At 41.0% G+C, this 18,117-nt stretch overlaps 2 protein-coding genes across 2 annotated transcripts; one reads left to right on the top strand and one right to left on the bottom strand.

The window, feature by feature from the left end:
* The first annotated feature begins 488 nt into the window (after positions 1 to 488).
* pdcd4b (programmed cell death 4b) lies at positions 489 to 14,717 on the top strand. The gene is given in 28 exon segments (XM_070441062.1): positions 489 to 575; positions 1,112 to 1,219; positions 1,579 to 1,592; positions 1,594 to 1,713; positions 1,715 to 1,818; positions 1,820 to 1,887; positions 5,487 to 5,508; positions 5,510 to 5,579; positions 5,740 to 5,758; positions 5,761 to 5,805; positions 5,808 to 5,851; positions 6,108 to 6,147; positions 6,150 to 6,170; positions 6,173 to 6,327; positions 12,179 to 12,248; positions 12,251 to 12,272; positions 13,184 to 13,274; positions 13,276 to 13,293; positions 13,716 to 13,744; positions 13,746 to 13,787; positions 13,789 to 13,819; positions 14,003 to 14,046; positions 14,048 to 14,078; positions 14,080 to 14,110; positions 14,346 to 14,401; positions 14,403 to 14,482; positions 14,576 to 14,608; positions 14,610 to 14,717. Coding segments are annotated over 27 exon segments (1,368 nt in total). The 5' UTR covers positions 489 to 575; positions 1,112 to 1,176; the 3' UTR covers positions 14,635 to 14,717.
* A 707-nt stretch (positions 14,718 to 15,424) lies between these two features.
* Positions 15,425 to 16,777, bottom strand: bbip1 (BBSome interacting protein 1). The gene is given in 5 exon segments (XM_024142714.2): positions 15,425 to 15,868; positions 15,871 to 15,916; positions 15,918 to 15,979; positions 16,481 to 16,545; positions 16,767 to 16,777. Coding segments are annotated over 4 exon segments (207 nt in total). The 5' UTR covers positions 16,527 to 16,545; positions 16,767 to 16,777; the 3' UTR covers positions 15,425 to 15,815.
* Positions 16,778 to 18,117: the final 1,340 nt, after the last annotated feature.

Consider the following 18,117-nt stretch of genomic DNA (forward strand, 5'->3'; position numbering starts at 1 on the left):
GAATTGCAGGAAATTTGCTTGAAAACTGCTAAATGATGACAAGGTATGGGTCTTTAAAATGTTCCTTCCCAGGGCCGAGATTTGTTCATCCGGCCATGCACTGCCAGTCATAGTACTCCGTTGTATGCTATTTTATTTGTGTTCTGATTATAGGGGTCCCTGATGAATTTTATATCACAAAAGGGGTCCCAGCATCCAAAAAGTTGAGAACCCTTGGCCTTACACTATAGTGAACAAAATGTTCTAGCTATTTTAGGGTCTAACATTTTCCACGAATTTATGCTTATTTTGTTGGGTTTCAAATACAACAATGAAAGTTATTTGACCTTTTCTCCACGATAGGGGGCAGCACTACATCATTAGGAAGTCGACCCTACAGAAAATACGAGAAGCCAGSTCTCATCCGGGATTTTGATTGGTGCCCTCTGTACAACACGTTTGCAAGGTCAGCCAATCGGATATCTCAAACACAATTATATGCCAAGTGTTGCTGGGTGTACAACATAAAAACAACAGKATTTAAAACCACATCAACGGCAGACACGGTCAGTGATTTTCCTTTGGACACGCAAGAGGTAGACAGCTAATGTATGACATTATGGAGCAGCTCTTCTAAGTCGACGATAAATGATTTTACCTACTGTAATATAGCTGGCTTTGTTGTTGTCGTGCATTTTCCCGTCGCTTGGGCTGCCAAGTGACAACAACCGAGGCAGCCTTCAACTTTGTGATAACTGTAAAGCTAATGACAATATACAAATTATCCCTGAAATATGAATTGTATATAGAGTGCATCAACTTTAAGCTGTATTTAACGCTTGTTGTTTCATTGCTAACCATTTTTACCGTGTAATATCTCGTCATTGATTTCTGCACAACGATGCGGGCATTGTTTTGCCTGCGTAGTGGTGCGTCGTCGCAGCAGGAGCTTGCGATTGACTGACAAAAGTGATTTGCTGTGCTGCTGTCCAAAAACATTTTGTTGACAGATTTGTATTTAGTCTGTAGTTTATCAATGCATGAATTAGGTCAGGCGAGGGGGGGTGCCAATGATGTGCCAATGAAATGAATACACATCAACATGAATTGAAACGTTATTTTATCATTTTAGGTGTCTGCATAATTTTTGTTTTATTCGCACGCATTTCCGCTGCTCCAAATCTCCTTTTTTAAACAATGGCAACTGACTGCGAGGCATGGCTGAACGCTAACCCCCTTGGTAAGTTATCTTTACCAGTCTAGTCTGTCTGGACTTTTGATGCGGAAGTAGCTCAGTGATTACTGGTGATTCTAGCTTGCTTTTCTGTAACCACTGATCATGTTTGTATTCTGCTGGCCTTACATTTTATATGTCGAGAATAACAGTTTTAAAGTGATAATGCATTATAATATAACACACTGCATTATATTTATAAACACACTATGTTTATAAGACAATTATGCATTGTGAAAATCAAATGACCATAGTTACCCATAACCTTCTCATTAAATATAACATCGCAAATAGTGTTTCTGGTCAATCAGTCAAACTGCCTTCTTACCTTGTCTTTCACCACCTCTTTCACCCCCCGCCAACAGACGCAGACGATCTGAGATGACTCTTTCCTATCGGGCGAAGAGGAGAACGGCATTATCACCAAAAACGTCAAGAACGAAATAAATGGCAACTGGATTTCGGCACCTAACAGTATCCACGAGGCCCGTCTCAAAGCCCCAAGCGAAGAGGAGGCTGAGGAAGACTTCTTCTAGAGACTCTGGGAGAGGGACTCGTTTAGCGATAATGGGACCCCTCCCGGGTACTAATGGCACCGTACCCCCACCGCCCCAAGAGCAAACTGCTGGACAGGAAGTCTCGGGCAGGGAAGGGAAGAGGACTTCCAAAGAAAGGTATGGGGAGTTATGTAGATGTTAAAAACATATCATGTTAAATGGAAGGGAGAGGACTATCAGAGAAAGGAATGGGGAGTGACTATTTATGTGGTTATGTAATGAAGTGTTGTTAACAGGCCTACTGTGATCACGTGAAGTCACGGCTAGGGAAGGTAAGGCCATTGAAGCCTACCAAAGACCAGTAATGGGATGTTAACATTTCTAGAATAATGTAATACCTAACAGGTTTAATACTGTTGCTGCATTACTTGATAAGCAACAAGCCCATCATTGCCTACAGAGTTACAATTTTTGTGTTCCAAGTCTTGCGTGACCAGAGATCACACCATATTCTTGTTGGCTGGAATCAAGGCTACACATGATCTAGTCCCCAAGAGATCTGTCCCTGCCCCTGCCTCGCCAATGCCAGCCCAGTAGTAAACCAATTAGCATGTTAAAAAAAAGTCATGGTGAGGCTGATCTGATCCCACTCACTTATATTAAACACAACTCTTATCTCCTTTTGGCATCCATCCGCTGAAGGCTTTCCCCCCCTAGAAGTTTCCACTAGACCTATGACCTTGAAGGTGACTGACTTTGTAGATGATTTGTGGTGATGTGTGATCCTTCCTGGAGTCAAAAAGAAAGAAAAATAAGATTTAATCTATTGCTTATATAGAGGCTCCATAATTCAGCACATTATAATATCTGGTCTAAGAGATTTGGATAACTGAAACAAGATTGAGCATTTGTCCAAAGACATGCAAACTAGGCAATAAATTACCTAGATAGCAAGAGCATGGTGGTTTTTGTAGATAACATCATCTCACCTTCCCATGTTGGCCAACCTCTCCAACTAGCCTGGCTTGTTTACCAATAACATGAGTGACTCCTTTAAGTCTTATAGTTGCCTGCATATTAATCTTCAAGTGATAAGCTATTTACTTTGTAATCACCTTGTACATGCATGACGCTTCACCGGTTATGTATAACTGGAGCGGAAGCTGCTTCTCAGCAGAGTCAAAGTACGTGTTCCAAATGGGTACCCTATTCTATATATAGTGCACTACTTTTAGCCAGATCCCTGTGGCCTGGGGCCTGGTCAAAAGTTGTGCACTACATAGGGAATAGGGTGTCATTTGGGATGTAGTCAGAGTAGCTTGCCATACCCCCAGCTGTTTTACCTCTGGTTCCATATTGACAGTGACTTTCAGAGTAAGAGTGCTGATAAAGGATCAGTTTAGCCTTTTTAGATCTTAATGAATATGATTATGTGGAAAGGTGGTAATCTGATCCTAGATCAGTACTCATGTTCTGAGACACCTTTTGAACTAGTTAGTTCGGTTCTTATCTGATAAAATGAAACCGCATTATCTTTCTTGGCCTTTGATGTCAGTCCCATTGCCAAAATAACATCTTGCAGCACAGTACAGTTAGTTATTTTCTGATAGAAAGGAACCATCTTGGCACAGATGTATTTCAGTTATGTAACCAAAGAACTGTGCCATGATGTCAATGTAAATGCCTGGGCTTCTGTCCCAAATGGCAACCTATTCACTATAGTAAAGGGAATAGGGTGCCATTTGGAACACAGTCTAGGTCCCGCTGTGGTTTAGGGGCTACTGTTAAAGTGGTGTAAGGTTTTGGAAGCGTCACAAACTATTCTATGGGTGGAATCTCTCAGGGCAACAAGGGTAATAGGTACATGATGTTCTAGAATCAGCCATGGCACAAACAACATTCTAAAGGGGCAGAGCTATATACAGGAGGAATGGAACACACACACACACACTGGGTGGGACTTATAGCAGGGTGGGGTGTTTAAAACATGTAGGCTTATGTGGTTTATGTCACCAGTTGAGCCTTTAAAGTGCTATACTGTCTGACAACACACACTATATAGGAAGTGTCATATAGAGGAAGTAAGGGGGTATTTTTGTGCTCACCACTTGTTCCTGTCTAGTTATAGGCCCACCATAGTGGTATGGATAAATAAAAGGTCTGTAGGGAATATGATTTATGTATCTGTACCCCTGTATAGTTAGGCCAATTCCTGTTTGTAGTAATGTTTCATATTGGTTTCCGCAATCAGTAGTATCTCTGTCTGCCTGTTGGTATTTTGTGACACTATGACGTCATATTCTGTCTGTCTTTCTGGAGAAAAGCCTTTTGATCGAAGGTGGTTTTCCGTGTTTCACTTCAGTTGTATTGGAGACATCCTGTCTCAAGCACAGAATGCTGCTGTGTGTGCCATGCTGTATATTGTACATGGGGTACTGTTGACCTTTTTTCTTTGTCAGCACAGGTTGTGTGGCGTTCAAATGTAGGCTGCATTGTAATGTCAACCCACTGCAGGTGACCACATCGGCTACTGGTTAGTAGTATGTTTTTGAAAGCTCTGGGGTGATGCAGATCTAGGATCAGCTTGCCATCCCTAAATCCTAACCTTAACCCTAAGTGGGGGAAATGCGAAACTGACCCTAAGACCAATGTCTAGGGATGACTTCACCTTAATCTGGGCAATGCATCAATAGTAGCCCCTTTTTTATAATGCACATTGCTGAAGAAAGGCATTCTGTGGCTATTTTTTACTGAACAAATATATAAACAACGATTTTACTGAGTTACAGTTCATATTAAGGACATCAGTCAATTGAATTAAATCATTAGGCCCTAATGGATTTTACATGACTGGGCAGGGGTGCAGCCATGGGTGGGCCTGGGAGGGCATAGGCACCCTCACTTATATATATATATATACTTTATACTTAAAAAAAAAAAGACTTTATTACAGACAAATACTACTCACGTTTCATCAGCTGTCCGGGTGGCTGGTCTCAGACGATCCTTTAGGTGAAGAAGCCGGATGTTGAGCTCCTGGGCTGGCATAGTTACACATGGTCAGCGGTTGTGAGGCCTGTTGGACGTACTGCCAAATTCTCTAAATGACATTGGAGGCGGTTTATGGAGAGAAATGAACATTTAATTCTCTGGCAAGAGATCTGGTGGACATTTTTGCAGTCAGCTTCCCAATTGCACGCTCCCTCAACCTGAGACGTCTGTGGCATTCTGTGTGACAACTGCAAATTTTAGAATGGCCTTTTATTGTCCCCAGTACAAGGTGCATCTGTGTAATCAGCTTCTTGTTATGCCACAACTGTCAGGTGGATGGATTATATTGGCAAAGGAGAAATGCTCACTAACAGGGATGTAAGCAAATTTGTGCACACAATTTGGGAGAATACGCTTTTGTGCGTATGGAAACATGGGACCAACACTTTGCATGTTGCTTTTTATATTTATGTTCAGTATATGTGGCTATTTCTATGCTTCCTGTTAAGTTTTGTTTTTGCAGTTGAAAATACAAAATTTTTTGGCTATGGAAAAGACACTTCAGTGGTTTAGATGGTACAATGATTCTCTACACTATACTTGCTTGTTTTGTCGCAAACTCTTTTAGCAACCAGAAAGCGGAGCGATTTCTGCATATGCATCTTTAAATCGCACTGCCAGATTATAATGATTTTTTTCGTTTTGCTACAGATTAAAACTATTTTGCACCATGAAACTGTTTCTGTTTTGAAAACATCACAGGCGTTGTCCTTGTTGTTTGTCAGGTGGAGCGGGGGGCAAGGGGTGTGGGCCCACCTGGAGAAGTGTACGACCTGGAGGAGGTCGACGTCAAAGACCCCAACTATGACGAAGCTCAGGTATTGGACCATTTTATATTGGACCTATGACCGTCTGAGTTGGTACAGTATGGTTAGGATCCTGAGTTTTACCTGCCTATGAGAACTCGGGGCCTTAAGTATGCTATACAAGTATTTTGGTATCCAGTCTTGATCGGCTTCATTGCTCTGGTTTCTACAGGAGAACTGTGTGTATGAGACGTGGTTCCTCCGCTGGAGGAGGGGGACTTTGAGAAGACGCTCACTCCATCGTGCAGGAGTACTTTGAACACGGCGACACCAATGAAGTAGCGGTAGGTTAATTTCAACGGTTGAGTTTCTGTAGTGCGAACTAGTGCTTCTAGTGTCCTAAACACTGGTGGACCTGCTTCTGCCTTTTGTCTGACTGTAGACAGCTACGTCCTTCAGAATTAACTCTGTTCTTCTTCTCTGATTTGACCCTATGAGCCCACTCCCTCTTCTTGGCCAATACCTTCTCTCTCTCTCTCTCCCCATGACCGACTCTTTATTCCATCTGACCAAAATCCATCCCCTCTCTCCCCTCTGTAGGAGCTCCTGGGTGAACTCAACCTGGGCTCCATGTCTAGCGGGTGCCCATGCTGGCTGTGAGCCTGGCCTGGAGGCTAAGGCCAGCCACAGAGAGCTGACGTCCAGGCTGTTGACGGACCTGTGTGGCCGCGTGCTGAGCCGTAGAGACGTGGAGAGCTCATTTGACAAGTTACTAAGGGAGCTGCCTGACCTGGTGTTGGACACACCTGGAGCCCCTCAGGTAGTGTGTTTGATATCGCGCCGTCTAAAAATAGAAGTGTTTGGTGTATCTGTGAACATGTCTAATTGACAGTGGAGGCCAATGTGTAGGACCGTGTGCCCTTGTGAATGTTTGCGTGACTTAGCAGGCGCACTGCAGTGTGTATGTGTGGTGTCTTTTATGCTTGTGTTGTGCTTCTGTGTTCTGTTCTGCATGCAAACCAGAGAGTGTATCTCAGAACAGAACGCATATGTTCTGTTTGGAAATTCTATATGCGGGTATAAAATAAGTAAGAGATTTACAGTTACAATAGCCATCTGACCGTTCCTAACGCTACTGTAAAGTCAACAGACGCACGTTCAAACATGGTATTTATTAGGGATCACCATTAGCTGTTGCCAAGCAGCAGCTACTCTTCCTGGGGTCCAAACACATTAAGCACTTATATCACATAATAAACAATACATCATATAACATTATTACACCACTACACATCTACAATACACAATGTATAATGCCACCCCTACAGCAATATTACACCACTACACATCTACAATACACAATGTATAATGCCACCCTACAGCAATATTACACCACTACACATCTACAATACACAATGTATAATACCACCCTACAGCAATATTACAACACTACACATTACAATACACAATGTATAATGCCACCCTACAGCAATATTACACCACTACACATCTACAATACACAATGTATAATGCACCCTACAAGCAATATTACACCACTACACATCTACAATACACAATGTATAATACCACCCTACAGCAATATTACACCACTACACATCTACAATACACAATGTATAATGCCACCCTACAGCAATATGCGTTGTCTGTACCTTTGTCTCTTCACAGTCCCCGCGGTTCCAAAAGGTGATTTTTACCCGTTTAAGAAAAAAGTCTGATTCTACGGCTTGCATCATTACCTGATGTGGAATAGAGTTCCACGTAGTCATGGCTCTATGTAGTACTGTGCGCCTCCCATTGTCTGTTCTGGACTTGGGGATTGTGAAAAGACCTCTGGTGGCATCAAATCTTATTTGTCACATGCGCCGAATACAACAGGTATTTCACCTTTCAGTGAAATGCTTACTTACAAGCCCTTAACCAACAATGCAGTTTACTTAAAAAAGAGAAGTTTTTTACTAAAATATGAGTAACCAATAAAAGTAACAAAAAATTAAAGACCTGTAGTAAAATAACAATAGCGAGGCTATAGACAGGAGGTGCGGGGCACTGGTTAGTCGAGGTATTTTGTACATGTAGTTAGAGTTATTAAAGTGACTGCATAGATAATAATAGAGTAGCAGCAGTGTAAAATGTCTTGTGGGGTATGCTTTAGAGGTTGACCGATAATTGGAGGACCAAGAAAATCTGATGCCGATTTATATTTTTTTCATTTGCAATAATGACAATTACAAACAATACTCAATGAACCCTTTTATTTTAACTTAATATAATAGATAAATTAAATCTATTTAGTCTCAAATAAATAATGAAACATGTTCAATTTGGTTTAAATAATGCAAAGTATTGGAGAAGAAAGTAAGTGCAAATGTGCCATGTTAAAAAGCTAACGTTTAAGTTCCTTGCTCAGAACATGTGAACATATGAAAGCTGGTGGTTCAATATTCCCAGTTAAGAACTTTTAGGTTGTAGTTATTATAGGAATGATGACGCGTGATGTTTCCTCTATACCATTTGTATTTGTATTTCATATACCTTTGACTATTGGATGTTCTAATAGGCACTATAGTATTGCCAGCCTAATCTCAGGAGTTGATGGGCTTGAAGTCATACAGCGCTGTGCATCAAGCATTGCTAAGAGCTGCTGGCAAATGCAGTAAAGTGCTGTTTGAATGAATGCTTATGAGCCTGCTGCTACCTACCACCGCTCAGTCAGACTGCTCTATCAAATCATAGACTTAATTATAATAAACACACAGAAATACGAGCCTTTGGTCATTAATATGGTCAAATCCAGAAACTATCATTTCGACAACAAAACGTTTATTCTTTCAGTGAAATATGGAACTGTTCCGTATTTTATCGAACGGGTGGCAACCCTAAGACTAAATATTGCTGTTAAATTGCACAACCTTCAATGTTATTTCATAATTATGTAAAATTCTGGCAAATGATTTCACAGTTCACAACGAGCCAGGTGGCCCAAACTGCTGCATATACCCTGACTCTGCTTGCACTGAACGCAAGAGAAGTGACACAATTTACCTAGTTAATATTGCCTGCTAACATGAATTTCTTAACTAAATATGCAGGTTTAAAAGAATATACTTCTGTGTATTAATTTTAAGAAAAGCATTGATGGTTAGGTACAATTGTGCTTTTTCCGCGAATGCACTTTTGTTAAATCATCAGCCGTTTGGCAAAGTTGACGTAGGCTGTGATTCGATGATAAATTAACAGGCACCYCATTGATTATATGCAACGCAGGACAAGCTAGTTAACTACACATGGTTGATGATATTACGAAGTTAACTAGTGATTCTGTGAAGATAAGTTTAACGCTAGCTAGCAACTTACCTTGGCTCCTTGCAGCCACAAGGTCCTTTTGACACTGCAGTCGCGTAACAGGTGGTCAGCCTTCCATGCAGTTTCCTAGTGGATTGCAATGTAATCGGGGTCTAAAAAGGCCAATTACCGATTGTTATGAAAACCAGGGCCGATTTCAAGTTAATCGTTCGACCTCTAGTATGCATGGGTGTCCGAGCTGTGTGCTAGTAGTTTAAAGAGACACCTCAGTCCATTCAGCTTGTCAACACTTCTTACAAAAACAAGCAGTAATGAAGTCAATCTCTCCTCCACTTTGAGCCATGAGATTTACATGCATATAATTAATGTTAGCTCTCCGTGTACATTTAAGGGCCAGCCGTGCTGCCCTMTTCTGAGRCAATTGTCATTTTCCTGTCCCTCTTTGTGGCACCTGACCAGAAGACTGAACAGTAGTCAAGGTGTGACAACTAGGGCCTGTGGGACCTGCCTTGTTGATGGTGTTAAGAATGCAGAGCAGCGCTTTATTATGGACAGACTTCTCGCCATCTTACCTACTGTTGTATCAATATGTTTTTACCATAACAGTTAATTCATTACAATATTTGGTGAATGAGTTGTCCCAGATACAATGCTTTTTTTGGTGTCACTACTGTGTGGAATGTATGTTGTTGTACTGTACCCTGTGTGCATAACAGAGCTGGGTTTAAACAGTATTTGAAATGCTTTCAAATACATTTGCTTTAGAGTGCCAGGTGGACATGGTTTCCACTTTGTGTGTTCCACTGCGCCAGGCAAGCTCAATCAAGCCCAGTTGAAGTATTGTCTCAACCAGCTTCACCTGGAATGCTTTTCCAGCAATCTTGAAGGAGTTCCCACATATGCTGAGTGCTTTTTTGCTAACTTCACTCTGCAGTCCACCTCTCCCAAACATCTCAATTTGGTTGAGGTCTGGTGATTGTGGAGGCCAGATCATCTTGATGCAGTGCTCCATCACTCTCCTTCTTGGTCAAATAGCTTACACAGCCTGGAGGTGTGTTTTGGGTCATTGTCCTGTTGAAAAACAAATGATAGTCCCACTAAGCGTTAACCAGATGGGATGGCGTATTACTGCAGAATGCTGTGGTAGCCATGCTGGTTAAGTGTGCATTGAATTCTAAATAAATCAGACCGTCACCAGCAAAGCACCCCCACACCATACACCACCTCCTCCATTCTTCACGGTGGGAACCACACTTGCTGAGATCATCTGTTCACCTACTCTGTCTCAAAAAGACACGGCAGTTGGAACCAAAAAATCTCAAATTTGGACTCATCAGACCCAAGGACAGTTTTCCACGGTCTAATGTGCATTGCTTGTGTTTCTTGGCCCAAGCAAGTATCTTCTTATTGGTGTCCTTTAGTGGTTTCTTTTCAGCAATTTGACCATGAAGGCATAATTCACACAGTCTCCTCTGAATAGTTGATGTGGCTGTTACTGGTAACTCTAATCAACTTATCCTCTGCATCAGAGGTAATTCTGGTTCGTGCTTTCCTGTGGCGGTCCTCTGAGAGCCAGTTTCATCATAGGGCGTTAGTTATTTATTTTTTAACTAGGCAAGCCAGTTAAGAACAAATTCTTATTTACAATGACTGCACTTGAAGAAATGTTAAAAGTTCTTGAACTTTTCTGTATTGGCTGACCTTCATGTCTCAAAGTAATGATGAACTGTTTTGTCTTTGCTTATTTGAGCTGTTCGTTGCCATAATATGGACTTGGTCTTTACCAAATAGGGCTATCTTCTGTATACCATCCCTACCTTGTCACAACACAACTGATTGGTTCAAAAGCATTAAGAAGGAAAGAAATTCCACAAATGAACTTTTAACAAGGCACACCTGTTAATTGAAATGCATTCAGGTGACTACCTCATGAAGCTGGTTGAGAGAATGCCAAGAGTGTGCAAAGTTGTCAAGGCAAAGGGGGCTACTTTGCAGAATCTCAAATATAAAATATATTTTGATTTGTTCACCACTTTTTTTTTTGTTACTACATGATTCCATTGTTTTATTTCATAGTTTTTGATGTCTTCACTATTCTAAAATAGTAAAAATAAAGAAAACCCTTGAAAAAGTGGTGAACAAATCAAAATTATGCAAACCTTTCACTGGTACTGTATATATTTACTGATAGCCAGGGGCACACTCAGACATAATTGACAATTAAGCATTTGTGTTTAGTGATCCTCCAGATCAAGGCAGTAGGGAATGACCATGTGTTCTCTTGATAAATGTGTGAATTGGACCATTTTCCTGTCCTGCTAAGCATTCAAAATGTAACGAGTACTTTTGGGTGTCGGGGAAAATGTAGTACATTATTTTCTTTAGGAATGTAGTGGCGTAAAAGTCGTAAAGTATAAAACTAAAGTAGGCTTTAAAGTATTTTTACTTGTGTAAAGTACCTCACCTGAATAACTGGTTTTACTGTAGATGAGACTGTCTGTGAAAGAAAGCGATGGTGAGTTTCAGCTCTTTTCTTTCTGTCTCCCCGTCCACACAGAGCAGACATGCGATCTCTCGCCTCATTGTCTCATCGGCGCGCCAGGCACAAAATGCTAGCTCAGCGTAGGAGGCTGATAAAAGGGTTATTTATCATCCCTCTCTCACACTTTCCTCTCTCTCTTCTCTCACTTCTGCAAGGCCACCCTCTCTCTGTTCTTCCCCCGACTGTGCAGTCTCTTTCTCTCTCATTCCTCTCTTTTCCAGACTGGTTCTGGTCAGATGAGTTTGGGGCTCTCTTGGTCTGCACAGACACAATGGCTTGTTAGCAAACAGGCTTTGTCCAGATTGTCCTGTCCAGAACAGCAAGGCAGCTCTTTTTCTCAGGCTTTTTTTTTTCTCCCCCGTCACGCTCTCCTCTGACTAATGTCAACAAACACTGCCACTGTCACCTCATCCCAAACAACACAAGTGTTTTTGCATCCATCCAGCCTCTGGTCTCTCCATTCGCCTACTTTGATGCTAAATGTAGGTGATTTGTTGTTTATTTGCCTCTGCAGTAATTCATTATCAAATGAGGTTATAAAATATGTGTATTGCTACTATAATGGTTTATGGCTATCAGTTACGCTACATGTGTTCGTGATGCTAATTTCCAACGGATTACATTGAGCTGCAGTCAAGATATTTCAGGCCCATGGGCATGCTATTATGGCAACAGTTCAGTCTGTCCTCTTTATTTTTGATTTCTCTGTTGGCAGAGCTAAACTTCCTGTTCTGTCGTTTTGGCGTGACCAGAGAAACAGTGTTCGAGACCAGTGTGTGTAACCGTGTCTTTCTTGGTCTTTCAGCTCGTCGGCCATTCATTGCCGGGCTGTCAAAGACAAAGATCTCTCAAGAGCTACTTAGACGGCTACAAAGGGAGATCGACTGTGTCCATGCAAGGTATGTGTTGGGTGTCATTATTAAACACGAAACCCTTCTCACATTTCTAATTGGTATGATCATGGAGCTGCTTGAGGGGGATCTACATATACCCTTATAGCACAAACAGGGTTCTGGGAGCTTCACAGAGATGTACAGTACTCCATCAATGATTCAGTTTAATTCAATACCAGTTTTTCAACTCTACTGCAAAATTGCCCTGACTTTGGGGAAAATTTGTGGAGTTTCAGAAATTGGCTTAGCAGCGGCAAAATGTTCTCTCCGTGCAGAGGGGGGGCCTTTAAAATGTTCTCTCCGATGCAAGGGGGGGCCTTTAAAATGTTTCTTTCCCAGGTCTTGAGACTTAGCATGCACTGCAGCAATCATAGTACTTTTATTTTATTCACCACTCAAAGTTGGAGTTTGTTTTCTTGATATTGAGAGGTCCCTGATGAATTGCTATCAAAGGGGTCTCCCGCCCAAAAGTTTGAGGAACCCCCCCCCCTGGGTGGTTTAATGGTCTTTTAGTGTTTTTTTTCAAGGGAGGGGCTTTTGTAATTTTTGGTGGGGTGTATTCACAGAGACCAATGAGTTGAAAGCTTTTGGGAGGTGTCATACTGGATACAGATAGTTTGGTGGCTTGTCGCTAGGCAGAGTATACGTAATGATAAGTCTATCAGTTCTATGAATGCATTGAGAAACTCTTATATGAAATCTGAATACACCCGACGAGGATGGTTTATGGGATTTGGAATGAGAGGTGTATAAACCGAGGATGGTTATTATGGGAGTTTTGGAATGAAGGGTATAAACCGGGCAAGAAAATAATGCCAATGGGAGGTTAATTCCATGAAAGAGTAGAGATGAATGATTGACTGACTTTATGACAGAGAGTGTTCCACGCTGACTGGTCGCCGTGTGTTTCCATATAGGGCGGCCTTTGGACGGGCGCAGTGCTGTGAAATGTAGGCGGCCTGCCGCATCGGACACCTCTGCGGGAACAGTGGGTGGCAGAGACCTGTGCACCCAGCTCGTTCAGCGAGTGAAGACCTGCCTCAAATTTAGAGAGGACGAATGAGCCTTGTCAAGTGTGTGTTTCTCTTATCTCTGTCATTATGTATTTTTTTTTTTGGCCAGCATTTAAAATCCTGTCTATGTTCTGCTTCTCCAAATTAAGTTATTGGAATGTGATTTCATTGAGCTTTCACTAATGAAAGGGTGAGGGTCACTCCAAGACCTGCTTTAGAGCTTTAACTGATGTCTCCAGTGATGCAACCCTATGACGACACGTCCTATACGGCTACTTGGATGTACAAGCCACCCTTCACGTGAATATCTCAGCCGCTGCGCTGAATTATGTGTTCTTCCTTATCTTGAGCAGGCCTTTTTGTTGTCATCGATGAGCCTCCGGTGTACAATGGCATACATTTGACTTGGATAATCCCCTTTCTCTACTTGTATCAGATGACCCTGTTGCTGAAGGAGTATCTTCTTCTGGAACAACAAGGAAGCGGAGAGGTGTCTGAGAGAACTGGAGTACCCACTTCCACCATGAGTTTGTCTATGAGGTAACTCACGTTCGTTCTAGTTTTTCTTCCCAGTCTTTCATATCTTATATGAACGTATTTAACCTGAGGCATGAAATGTACTCACGTGGAGGTTATGTTTTGCTTGAGAATATCAGACTGACATACTGAATTTCCTTAGTTGATTGTAGAAAAGTTATCATCTTTTCTTCCTATTATCAATAGGCCATAGTCATGGTCCTGGAATCCAAAGGGAGAAAACGTTCAAAATGTTCTGCAGCTGCTGAAGTTTCTGTGGGTGGTCCTCCATCATCACTGTGACCAATGAGAAGGGTGAGCTTGGGGTGCCACCTGGTGGTAACATTATACTACTGCAGTGCATATGGCGCTACCTGGTGTTGAAACTATTGTGGTTCGAGGACCAATGTGATTATATAATACTTTTTACCTAAAAATCACTGCATCTCCTTGTTTACCATGATTTGATCTATAAAATGTTCCACACTTATTTTTTTCATTGGAATTACATTGAAAGTCACTGTTTACATGATAATTATCTTGTTTGCAGGATACGAAAGAGTTTACATGGACATAAGCTGAAATCACATCGACGTCCCTCGTGCCGTACTTCATCTTGGAGCAGTTTGTCGACAAGAGTTTCAGTGCTGGCTCATCTGTAAAAGCTGAGGATCTTTGTCCTAGTCGGTAAGTATCTTTTTTAATTTGCTATTTTGTTTTCTCTCTCACACATCCATGTTTTATGATGATGGAGATGTACTGATTTTGGCTATTTCACAGGGGCCGGAAGAGATTTGTGAGCGAGGGGACGGCGTCGCTTCAAATTGGAAAGCTACTAAGAAGCCATTTTGTGCCAGAATGTTCTGCAAAACTGAAGCTACTTTTTACTATGATCCATATGTCACTTACGTTTTCCTTAACAGTGAAAGAATGTACATTAAAAATAAAAAAAGATGCGTAGTGCACTTTGTTCTTTAGTGAAGGAAAGTTAGACGATACACCCATTTAAGGTGTTTGAGTTACATGATATAAGCTAAAAACCCAGAAAGTGCCACACCTCAACGAGTCCATGTTTTTTATATTTCTCTTTATTTCACTGCCACTCCTCTTGTTCAGGATGAAAGTGTTTGTACAAGAATGAAACTTGGTTTGTTATAAAGGTTTTTTAATGAATAGGGGCAGATCGTTGTTCAAAGCACACATTCCCTCACAGCTGCTCTGTTTCTAGCCTGTTTCAAGATCTGTCTGTGCTGTTTTACACAACTTCTACCATATGAATTTGGGGCAAGATGGCACAAACAGATCTGGCGTACCAGACTAGTCTATTTCTATGCTGTGCTTGACTTTTTTTTTTTTATTACTCAAAGATGTCATTACTCAAGGCCAATTAATAAAGTTAAGCTAATAGATTGGGATCTGGTTTGTGATCATTTCACAACAAAATAGTGTCCAGAATGTTTATTTTATATTGGGGAACACTGTTGTGAAATAATGTACCAAGTATAACTGCTCCCGATTGTCAAAAGTTCAATAAATGCTATACAAAATGATGCTATGTCAATGTATTTGTGTGAGTAGATGAAAAGATGACACTGAGAATCATGGTACTAGATTTAGATCACACCATCATAAAGGGGAAATAAATCTTAGTTTTATTGAATGTGGTTCACAACTAACAGATGTTATATTTACCTAAACACCCAATTCAACTTCTCTCAGAAATAAGACTTCCATATTTACAAGGCTATAATATTCTCAGCAATCAAAATTATCCATGAGATTGATGCCAACAGTAATTATTGCGATATTAGGTTGTGACTAGTGTGAACCTCTGCCCTCCATTGTATCCATCTTAACTTCTGGCTGTAGTCCATTATTGTGACTGGTGTAGCTACTGTCCTCCATTGGGCTCCTGCTGCTCATCAGTTCCTGTTGCTTGATAATACAACTACTCTGGCTTATTGTCCATTTTGTTGTCTACTGACTCTACTTACTCCTTGGGCTTTGCCATTCGTGTGTTCTACTGTGTCTCCTGCTGCTCTTTCAGTGCCAGATCCTGTTGCTTGATGCTCCCTGGGCTTCCAGTTGCATCTTCTCCAGTTTCTCCAGGGTGACTGACTTTCAGAGGCATCAGCTTGGGCTTACACATCACCATGGTGGGTACGTCCTCCATGGACAACTGCCCTTTGGATGGTAGCATAACCAAAGAAGAGAATTATAGGCCCTTTCTTCTAGTTATCAGAGATGATACAGAAAATAAGACAAACCCAGGTTCCTGCATGCCACAAGCCTAGAATTAACCAACTCATACACTACCAAGACTGTCTTTAAAGAATAGACCCATACTATGGTCAATAAAAATCAACATGGTATACTCCTGTAGCACTGTGCAGTTTTCACTGAACAACTGTAGTTTCAGGTAAAAAGAAAAAAACCTTGGTGGGCTATGTGTAGGTGTTTATCTCTTGGGTCAGTGACCGGTTTCAACAGTAGATGGCGAGAGGTATTTTCAGTAGAGTTAAAAACGTGAAGGAACATAACATCGGTTCTGAAAGGAATGTGTTTTACAGTATTTTAGAGCAGTCTAACGTTACTGCAGAATGAAGGTTGGCTGTGTTGAGTTGCAAGATAGACCGAAATGCTAATTTATACCACACAGTCTTTATTGATAATGGTCGTTATCACCTTGTTTGGGCAACACTTCTCTGAACATCGATTTGACTTCAGGCATTATGTATTGTTAGGTCCAGGGCTGAAATAAAGCATGATAATTATAGTTGGCATCTGACAAAATATAAGCAGCGATTAAGATGGTAGCAACTGTAGTTAATGAGCTTAGTTAGCTACTACACGATTTATTAGTCACTTATAATTCAAAACATATTTATCCATCATTCTTCAATCATATCGAGTATGTAATGTTATTCTGTACACGAAAACTTCACGAAATGATTTATAACCATAACATTACCTCAATTGACAATTCAGGTGCAAACAAACCAATGTGTCCCTTTCCGGGATTGTCAGCTGGCGTTTTCTTCTGCGGTTTACGACCCCGTTTAGAAACAGTGCATCGCATTGCAGCCATTCTGGTGGGCAGAATTGGAAGTTTATTAGTTCATAAAATCTCAAAACACTACACATCTCATATAATGTAATAAAGAGATAAAATCACGTATTTTCTTTACATAATTTAATTTAAACATATCTCATCTAGCCTAGAGAAAAAATAAGGAGTAGAAGTATGTCAATATGTAGCAGGTAGCAGTGCCAGGGCTGCCAACTTTTAAAGCTTGGAGTGAGATTGCTATGTGAATTGCCTCCTTGGCACAACCCCTAGATGGACTGGGGTCCACCACCAGTAAAAATGTTACAATTTTAAAAGCTAATTTCCTGGAATTCTATGATTTTGACATGATTAGGTCAATGCCCACCTGTGAAAAAAAAAAAAAAACACAGGAGACTTTGAACATTAAACGAGCTCTCAAGATTCAACGACTTTGTTACTTTGACATTTAAGTATGCAAATATTTTTGTAAACATATTTTAAAGTAATTTGACACTTGTTCAGACAATAATGAATGAAGATAGGGAGACAGGCAATCCAGTGGGAAGGTTGGAAGTAGGATTGATCCCTGTTTCGGTGGAAAGTTGTATGTGACATGTGCCAAGGACACGTACCACTACACCAAGGCTCTCCACAGGAAATGTTCATATTAATGGTTCATGGCAGTGGGTAACCAAATTATAGATTGCAGTCTCCTTGTCCATAGATGCTTTCAAGGTAAGGACACAAAGATTTGTATTTTGTAATTTGGGTGAACTCTCTTTCAATCAGGCTGGAAGAAAATTCTATTTGCTCTCCAAGAGGGTTGGCCACCCCTGACCCTGTATATTTTCACAGTGCTAGGTGTTTGAAAATGTTTTGTATAACAATACATTTTTCAAGATCACCCAACCTTCAAGAAAAATTGAATGAATATCAATATTCAGGTGGTTTATGCCTACTAGTTGAATTACAGTGGCATCATCTTACTCTACATAGACAAAATATTTGTCTATGTACAGTAAGATGATGCCAAGGATCTTCAACTTGTAGGCGTAAATTATTTGATATGATGTGTTTATGAGTTGTGAGACCCCCTACCATCTCTGCTAGCATGCACACCAGTGGCGGATTTAGGCATAGGCGACATGGGCAGCCGCCAGGGCGGCATCTTGCCGGGGCATGGCTCGCGCCACACAATTATATATTTTTTTTAATTAATTTTTTAAAAAACACAAAGAAACAACAATATTCCGAATGGTGACATTTGCGCGAT

Source organism: Salvelinus sp. IW2-2015, unplaced genomic scaffold (assembly GCF_002910315.2).
Source record: "Salvelinus sp. IW2-2015 unplaced genomic scaffold, ASM291031v2 Un_scaffold3386, whole genome shotgun sequence".
Lineage (NCBI taxonomy): Eukaryota > Metazoa > Chordata > Actinopteri > Salmoniformes > Salmonidae > Salvelinus > Salvelinus sp. IW2-2015.